Source organism: Filicampus tigris, chromosome 8 (assembly GCF_054856515.1).
Source record: "Filicampus tigris isolate MCC_2025a chromosome 8, RoL_Ftig_1.0, whole genome shotgun sequence".
Lineage (NCBI taxonomy): Eukaryota > Metazoa > Chordata > Actinopteri > Syngnathiformes > Syngnathidae > Filicampus > Filicampus tigris.
Window position 1 is genome coordinate 723165 of NC_141224.1, and position 7956 is coordinate 731120.

Sequence of the window (7956 nt, forward strand, 5' to 3'; positions counted from 1 at the left end):
GGGAAATGTGGTGAGTTTCATGAATGCTAAATTCATATTGGTATGCCTTCTAAAATGATTGTTGACATTTGCCTTCTAATTTATTTGACTTCAATGTTTTGTTTTTATTTAAAAATGAAACATTCAAGAAAATGAATCAAATGTTCATTGTCATTTTAATGGGCTAATACATAAAAATGTCATAAAGTAACTTACAAAGGCAGTGAAAAATAAAAAGAGACAATTCATCAATATTGTGATTACGTACTCAATTTTCAATTCATCTTTATTTATAGAGAATTTCCCAAAAACAAGCATAGCTGAAAAGTGTTGAACATAAATATCAAACATAATGCAGTTGAAAAATAGTACTATTCCTTTTTAACGGATTTTGAATTGATTCATTTAGTTCAAAACTAATGGGAAATGTTATTAAATGTTTATGAGCACAATTCCCAACACCGTTGTTTCGGACTATTCTTTTCTTTGATGTGATGCTATGTACCGTACGTTAAGACATGTCTCGACTAAGGACAATGACGTGTATTTTTGGCCTGCAAGTCATGCATGTCTCACCTGTCTTGAATATTTAATTGCACTCAATTTTTCAGTCTGAGGATGATAGATCCACATCTCTCTTTTGACCTCAATATGAATGGAATAAATTCCAGAGTCTTCTTCTGACAAATCAATAAGAGACTGTTGTGGTTTCACTCCCACTTGAATGGCTTGATTGGCTTGATGGATATTTGTAGGCGGGGTGCGAGCAGTCTGTTTGCCCAGTCCCGACGAGTCCTTTCTTCCCGGTGCGCCATGTTGGATCACCGGCTGGGGGTCCGTGCGGGAAGGAGGTGTGTGTTCCTCTGACATACGTGATGACTGACAGCTGATGTCAGAATGATGGCCTACCACCAGGACATACGCTGTACTTGTTTGTGTTTTTGTGTTGTCAGGTTTTCTGTCGGATGAGCTCAGACAAGCTCAGGTGACGTTGATCGCCGAGTCCGTCTGCCGCCAACCGAGCGTCTACGGCGTTCAAGTGACACCGCGGATGATCTGCGCCGGCTCCTTGGAGGGAGGAGTGGACTCCTGCCAGGTACCGGACAAAATCAGATACGATTTGACGCAGTTACGTGGACGTAAGCGCCGACGTGTATTCTTGCCAATGTGGTTTTAGGGGGACAGCGGGGGTCCTCTGGTGTGTGAGACAACCCGCGGGCAGTGGAGGCTGGCGGGGGTGGTGAGCTGGGGTAAGGGCTGTGGACGGCGCAATAAGCCAGGCGTGTACAGCCGAGTCACCCAACTGATGGACTGGGTTGGACAACATGTGGAGGTACAGTGAATCCCTGCCAATTTGCGGTTCAGCATTCGCGCGTGTGTGAGGGAAACCTATCCTCCGCTACTCTCTGAAAAATCCAGCTCTATTCACTGTTTTGGCGCTGCCAAAGCAATCCAATTATTACTCTGGCACCTTCTGGTGGAAGCGTGTTGTCGGTGTTACGTGTCATGCATTCTGTAAGCTCAATTTCAGCTTTCTGAAACCGTATAACACTGATTCTTCTGATTTACATTTTTTTTTCCTCCAGCAAGAGGACAACTTGGAACAGTCCACTACCACGTCCATCACCAAAACCTCATCACGATTGGACTGAGACACCAATGGAAGTTAGTTTCCAATAAAATTCTTCATAAAGTAGAGTCCGCTTTGTTTTATTTCATTACACGCAAAGTTACGTGAGCCCTACCCTGTCTCATCACACATTAACAGACAAACTGGGACCAGATGCTGCCGATAAAATGGACTTTAAAACTGTTTACTCATTGTAGATTTCTATCGAGCAAGCCAACCCATCTGGCCGGCGGGGCCTCGTCTGAGTTTTTCTCTGAAGCAATTGCTTCTCTCGCGCTAGCGACCGTCATAAGCGAGGCAGAGGACGCCCGGCGAGAAGGACAATGTGCTCGATGATAGCCAAGGTGGCAGCAGGCCGACGGTGCCCGGCATCGGCACTCGTGTTTGGTGTCCTCCGGCTGCACACCGACGGCTCGAGCGGCTCGAGCGGCTCGAGCGGCTCGGCAGCCGGCGACGGACGCCCGTGTGCGGGTCCTGGAGCCCGCGGCGTCCCGCGAGGAGTACGGCGGTCATACTCGTCCGGGACGCGGTTGAACAACGGGCTCCTCTTCAGACAGGTAATGTTCACTTTAACTGGTCACTGGAATGACATTTTTGCGGCTTTGTTTGTTCGTTTCGGCGCTCCTCGTAATCGCTAGCTCCGTAGCCTTAGCTTGTTAGCGTTAGCAAAGTTATCTCTCGAGGGCACAAAAAGTTGACGCTTAAGGTATGAGAGCGTCGAAGCTGGCCTTTAGTCGAACTTCAACCCACTAACGACATTTAGAAATTGAGGCATGCACTGGACCTGTAATAGGGCTGGACGGCATGGTCTGTAAATAAATCTCATACGTATTTTGGAAACGTTTTGAAGCTACAAATAACTGATTTGGATTGATTCGATTTATCCCCAGCCTTCGCTTTTAGAAAAAGGAAAACGACCCGCATGCCTGCGCTTTTGCTTTTGCAACATCCAAATGGTCAGCCAGCTTTCTTATGCAATGTTTTCTCCTTGATTGCAACTATCTCTGCATACGGAAGGAATACAACATGAAAATGCTTCCTGTTTTTTCGTGGACGCTAAAGTAGTTCATCGCTTGTTTGAAAAATAGTTGGGAGAGGGGTTAGAAAAAGTCCAATTTGGCAACAATGACTCTCTGCTTTTGTCAACTAGCGCCTACAGTATCTGTTTGCGGGCATGTTAGTGCAAGCAGTGCATGTCAGTGTGGACTAAAGTCAAATTAATTTGAAGTTGAGGAAGTGCATTGTAGGTAGCAGGGATGTATAACTGCACATAACATCCAATTTATTATCTGCTAATGACGACGAACCCCAAATTTGTGTGCGTGTGTGTGAAGCTGTTTGAATCGGAGAGCAGCACCTACACATACCTGTTAGCTGACGCTGTCACCAAGGATGCCGTCCTCATCGACCCCGTACTGGAGACCATTGACAGGGACCTGAAGCTCATCAGTGAACTTGGGCTCCAACTGAAAATAGCAGGTCAGCAGTTCAAAATCTTTTCATTCAAGCCTTACAGTGTGAATGAAACGTTTGTGTTTGTTGCATCTCCAAGTGAACACTCATTGCCACGCCGACCACATCACCAGCACGGGGTTGATGAAGATGAGGCTAGCCGGGCTGGAAAGCGCCATTTCCAAATTAAGCGGCGCCACTGCGGACATCCTGCTGTCCGAGGGAGACAGGATCACCTTTGGAAAACATGTAAGAAAACATGAAATCAACTATTGTACTGATTATTCCATCAGGTCATCAAGTAATCAGATCCAATTTGATTTTGCGTCAGGTTGCGTGCAGGTATTATTATTGTCGCTATCTTCACGGTCGACACCATATCGTGGGTGTGGCTTTAAAAGGCCTGTGAATATAGTATCTACATGCATGCCGCGCAAAAAACTCTGAAATTGAAATGGAAATTTTGGTTCAAAGCGGCCACTCAGGACAAATTCTATAGCTCGTGTGATGCGAACTTAGAAATCTTTTTTTTTTTTTTTTTGCCTCCAACATCTGCGAGTCAAGCTTGCCATCAAAGTTTGATAATCATCTCAAGGATCAGCATCACTGCTGAGCATATTTTTCATTTGGTACACAGCATGAATTGACTATCACTGCCCGCAGTATCTGACTGTGAGAGAAACGCCAGGACACACTGACGGCTGCGTGACGCTGGTGACGCATGATGAGCGCATGGCGTTCACCGGGGACACCTTGCTTATACGAGGCTGTGGCAGGACGGACTTCCAGCAAGGTAAGTCGAGTTTGCCTGCAGTGGAAACCGATGGAAAGCCAGCTTTCACAAACACGCTGCCTGTCTTTTTGGGCAATATTGACTGCTAAAATGATAAGCAAGCAATCCTCTGTCACGTGTAAGACGGTAAACAAGAAAGATAAAACGTCAAAATAATAGCTGAAGGCCTCGACAAATGACATTAGTGCCTACTGGAAGGTTTGTTTGACTGGGAAGTCATCTCGCTTTTGACTTTGGAGGTTGACTGCTTGCTGAAGAGGCTTTATTTTTGTAACGCCTGCCTACGGACACAAGGGGGCGGTATTGAATTAGGATCTTCAATAGGTGACCTGCTGACATTTTTGGTCTCCATCAGGTTGCTCGGAACGGCTTTACAGTTCCATTCACCAGAAGATCTTTACCCTGCCCGACCAGTGCCTCATCTACCCGGCACATGACTACTTAGGTGGGCTGAGCGATGGCTTCCATGCTATGTTTGCATGTCACTTAAGTAACGCAAGCGTGCAGTGACCACTGACAGTTGACTTTCCAGGTCAGACGGTGTCTACGGTCGGTGAGGAACGCACGTTAAACCCTCGCTTGACCAAGACCCTGGAGGAGTTTGTGACCATCATGAGCAACTTGAATCTTCCAAAGCCTTCAAAAATAGGTACGAGACCTCCAACCATATCTTAATCGTACAATATGAATACATAAAAAAAAAAATCAAGACTCAAATCTGAAGCGAAGTAGACACAAATGATTTTTAAGATGTGAGAGAGCCCACACAATGAGGGGGAAAAATTTTTTGTGTGTGCTTACTGCTCTTCTTGTGTGTGGTGTACTCCAGATCAGTTTTGCCCAACCTATGTTTTACCTGAGAAAAATGTCATGGCACACCAAGAAGCAAAAATCAAAAGTCAAAATAATAATAAATCATGAATACTGAACTGATGATGTTCCCTTCTCAATTTACTCCCAAATGAATGCAGTCCCTGTGAAATCAGGGCCCATTTAATTGAAGAAAGAAAGCGATTCTACTTGCAGGAAGTCGTGACTTATTCTGTGGCTTCAATGGCTACAGGTGGAGCCACAGGGTTTATTGTACCTTCTGCCATCCAATGGTAGAGCGGTGAATTGTTCTGGATGGATGAGCCAAGACATATTTGTAATTAATGGACAATTATGGAATGGCATTGGATAATTTGCCGCGGCACCCTGGTTGCTCTGGATGACCAGCGCGCACGACGTCTGAGCCGTGAGCGGCAGGGTGTTGGTGTGTTGGGCTCATTGTACGTGTGCACTAAATCTTGCTTGAACTCTTCAAGTGCTCCTCCTTCTCCTTGCAGATGTTTCGGTGCCTGCGAATCTGGTTTGCGGAGTTCATCATGTTTGAACGCCCTGTGCAAGAGTGGACTTTCATCAAGCGTATTGCAGGTTGTTTATGTTTTGGATAGAAAGAGTCACGCGCTAGCATCTTGTTTGATTGTAAATCGGCCCTAATTGAATGGAGGCGATGTGATTCATTAGTGCTCTTGAATGAAATGAGCATTCATCTAATACAGTAGGCTCCAAACCGCATGTCTAGTCTTGACTGCTTTTTAAATGGACGTCCAAGTCCGCCATTTGCATTGGCAATCACTGAGGGCCATGTTTCGCTTGTATCAGTTGAAAACATTGACAGCACTGAGTCAGCTGTCTCAACTGCTCACTTGTGCTGCCTGTAAGACAGGTTTTGTGTGCGCGCGAGCGTGAGCGAGACTGTAGAAGAGGAGCGCGAGCCCCCGTCACACACCTACAATGGAGCAACGTGTTGAACCTGAACCTTAAGTGCTTTCATTTGAGGTTGCTACGCTACTAACGGTTGACCTAATTAGTCTCTGTTTTTTAAACCTAACATGATGTTAATTTAGTGTCAGCAATTGTACAAATGAATAAAGTAAAACTATTCACGTAAACTGTCACACGATTATTATTATTTCCTCATTGAAATGAATAGGAATGCCATTCACCTGTTCCAGTCTCCCCCAAGACAACGAAATATTTTGTAGTGTGTTGAAACAAGGAAACTGACGGCCATTGTATATTGTACTTTTTCAGAACATACCACGAGACACGGCATAATTAAATAGAATGTAAAGAGAAAAGTTTGTGCATCTTGATTAATTGAGTCCTCCCCTTCTAGTGTGATGCAACTTGGCCAGGGTTACTGTCATACTGTCATGCAGACAAATGGTGAAGTTTTACAACTACTGATCTGTGGCTCGGTAAGATGCAGTCATGTGAGTTGGTTTTCGCAGAGGATAAAGAATGGATGCCTTTGAGTAATGTTTTCCGGTCAGTCTACATAGGTTGATTTACTGTGTGCAAATATCCATCGCTTAGACTCTGAAAAGGTTAAACACGCAAACGCTGAAGCTATTTGTTACAATTTGTCATTGTTTGTTCGCATTCCTAAGTCAAAGCTGTGAGGTTGTTTTTAATATAGAATGTGTGTGTTTTTTCTTTAAATTCAAAATATTTGAGTTTGTAGCTCAAATTTTGGCACACAATCAAAGCAAAAATTGCTCGTCTCTCAAACTCAAGTGACTTATCACAGTTTCTCAAGGCACTGCTGTACAGAGACGTTGGCCACAATAAAAGAAAGTAAAACTACTCGACTGAGCTGTGATACAATTGAAGAAAAGTTGAAAACACTGAAATAAAACCAAATGGAACAAAAATAAAGTACAACCACTCACCCCTTTGACGATCCATTTCGGTCTCTGTGGTTGTCGTCACACTTACTCCCACTTGTGTGGTGACATCCAACACGCATTATTCATCGTGTAACATCTGTCCCTTTCAACGCCCCAGACAACTTTACAGTACGGTACAGCCCCTCTTTCTTCTAGTCTAACCCATAACCTGAAGATAGCAAGATATACAGCATTCCCGTCTGTCCCATTAACCTGGACAGTAGGCGCCAGCTGTCCCTTCACCCATCTGCCGAGCCTTCTTTCATTTTTCACACCCACTTGGGCTGCCAGCCACTCTCTCCCACGCCAACCGCCTGTCACTGGAAACAATCTATTACGCTATCAGCTCTTTCAGGCGCGGCCGTAAAAGAGGCCAGCCTGGGTATGAAAGTCCTCGCAGTCAAGAGGGCTGATTTTTGCCCTCAGGACATGAAAGAAAAGTCTCCTATGGACTACTTTCAGCGTGTAATTATCACAAAATAACACAAGCTTGTGGCTTTACAGTGAATATCTAATACGCATTGGTATTTTAATCCTTACTGAGGTCTGTAATCACCGTAATGGGGACTTAGTGTTTGACAAGACCTGTACTACATTCATAGTCTGCATACAACTGTGCTATCTCCCATATACAAATGAGTACATTTCTAAAGAGGTTTTTAAGAAGTATGGTAGCTTAAATGACCTTGTTTTGTTGCTCTTTTGAAATCATACTCAAGTAACATTGCCCCAAACAGTGTGCGGTGGTTAAGTTAGCTTGCTGCAAGTCACTCGGCTAGCTAGCAAGTTTTACTACCACAGCTGGTAGAAAAACGTAGTTCTGACATTAGTATTTTAATGAACTTTTTTTTTTGTTTTTTTTTAGTTTTATAATGGATGGAAAAAGTAAATGCTGCACTACTAACAGCATCATGTCATTTAGTTGCCATTTGCCCTAGTTGTTGGCAGCTAGCTAATGTGAACCAGTTAGCTGTAAACCATGATAAACTGGTTAGGTGCATAGCTAAACACGAGACAAGTGAATGCAGATTATATTATTATTTGCATACTATACATTTTGTTAACGGTTGACATTTTCAACTGAAAAGTGTCACATATTGCACCTTTAAAATTCATACCACGTGGCCTAGCAAGTGCTGTTAAAATAACAGTCAGTGTTTTTAATCTAACAGGCTCTCCCTAATCTAATACAAATAACTCTGTCAAATGTAGTTGTTTCACGTCATAGTGTGAACGCAGGCTGTCCCCAATGACATAAGTGTCACCTCCCAGAATAGAAAATCCCATTTCACTTGACTACGAGATAGTTAACCGTGGCCACAACGTTGGATGGGCGCCATGTTTTGCTCGTAACTGCTCGGCCTCTTCCGGTTGGTCGGACTCTC

The 7956-nt window shown here is 44.1% G+C and overlaps 2 protein-coding genes and 1 long non-coding RNA gene across 4 annotated transcripts; 2 read left to right on the plus strand and 1 right to left on the minus strand.

The window, feature by feature from the left end:
- The first annotated feature begins 705 nt into the window (after positions 1 to 705).
- Positions 706 to 1677, plus strand: LOC147142860 (tryptase-2-like). 2 transcript variants are annotated; one of them, XM_086037349.1, is made up of 4 exons: positions 706 to 830; positions 933 to 1075; positions 1157 to 1312; positions 1566 to 1677. In XM_086037349.1, exons 2-4 carry the CDS (start codon positions 1031 to 1033, stop codon positions 1629 to 1631), a joined length of 267 nt encoding a protein of 88 aa, XP_085893475.1. In that variant the 5' UTR covers positions 706 to 830; positions 933 to 1030; the 3' UTR covers positions 1632 to 1677. The 2 variants fall into 2 exon arrangements, with proteins under 2 accessions (XP_085893475.1, XP_085893476.1); XM_086037350.1 differs by lacking the exon at positions 706 to 830 and having other exon boundaries at positions 843 to 1075.
- A 111-nt stretch (positions 1678 to 1788) lies between these two features.
- On the plus strand, positions 1789 to 5791 carry ethe1 (ETHE1 persulfide dioxygenase). The gene is made up of 7 exons (XM_086037347.1): positions 1789 to 2166; positions 2944 to 3088; positions 3162 to 3310; positions 3725 to 3854; positions 4210 to 4299; positions 4387 to 4503; positions 5183 to 5791. The coding sequence occupies exons 1-7, from the start codon at positions 1933 to 1935 to the stop codon at positions 5227 to 5229; spliced, it is 912 nt and encodes a 303-aa protein (XP_085893473.1). The 5' UTR covers positions 1789 to 1932; the 3' UTR covers positions 5230 to 5791.
- Positions 1808 to 7944, minus strand: LOC147142862 (uncharacterized). Its single transcript, XR_015087764.1, has 2 exons — positions 6575 to 7944; positions 1808 to 3297 (listed from the first exon to the last, which is right to left on the minus strand). It is a non-coding gene; the product is annotated as an uncharacterized LOC147142862 (long non-coding RNA).
- Positions 7945 to 7956: the final 12 nt, after the last annotated feature.

Bases quoted from the DNA above. Each gene is read 5' to 3' on its own strand.
- LOC147142860 (XM_086037349.1), top strand. From the start codon at position 1,031: ATGATCTGCGCCGGCTCCTTGGAGGGAGGAGTGGACTCCTGCCAG. The intron at 1,076-1,156 runs GTACCGGACAAA...ATGTGGTTTTAG, and splicing joins GAGGAGTGGACTCCTGCCAG to GGGGACAGCGGGGGTCCTCT. The intron at 1,313-1,565 runs GTACAGTGAATC...TTTTTCCTCCAG, and splicing joins GGGTTGGACAACATGTGGAG to CAAGAGGACAACTTGGAACA.
- ethe1 (XM_086037347.1), top strand. From the start codon at position 1,933: ATGTGCTCGATGATAGCCAAGGTGGCAGCAGGCCGACGGTGCCCGGCA. The intron at 3,089-3,161 runs GTCAGCAGTTCA...TGCATCTCCAAG, and splicing joins GCTCCAACTGAAAATAGCAG to TGAACACTCATTGCCACGCC. The intron at 3,311-3,724 runs GTAAGAAAACAT...CACTGCCCGCAG, and splicing joins GGATCACCTTTGGAAAACAT to TATCTGACTGTGAGAGAAAC.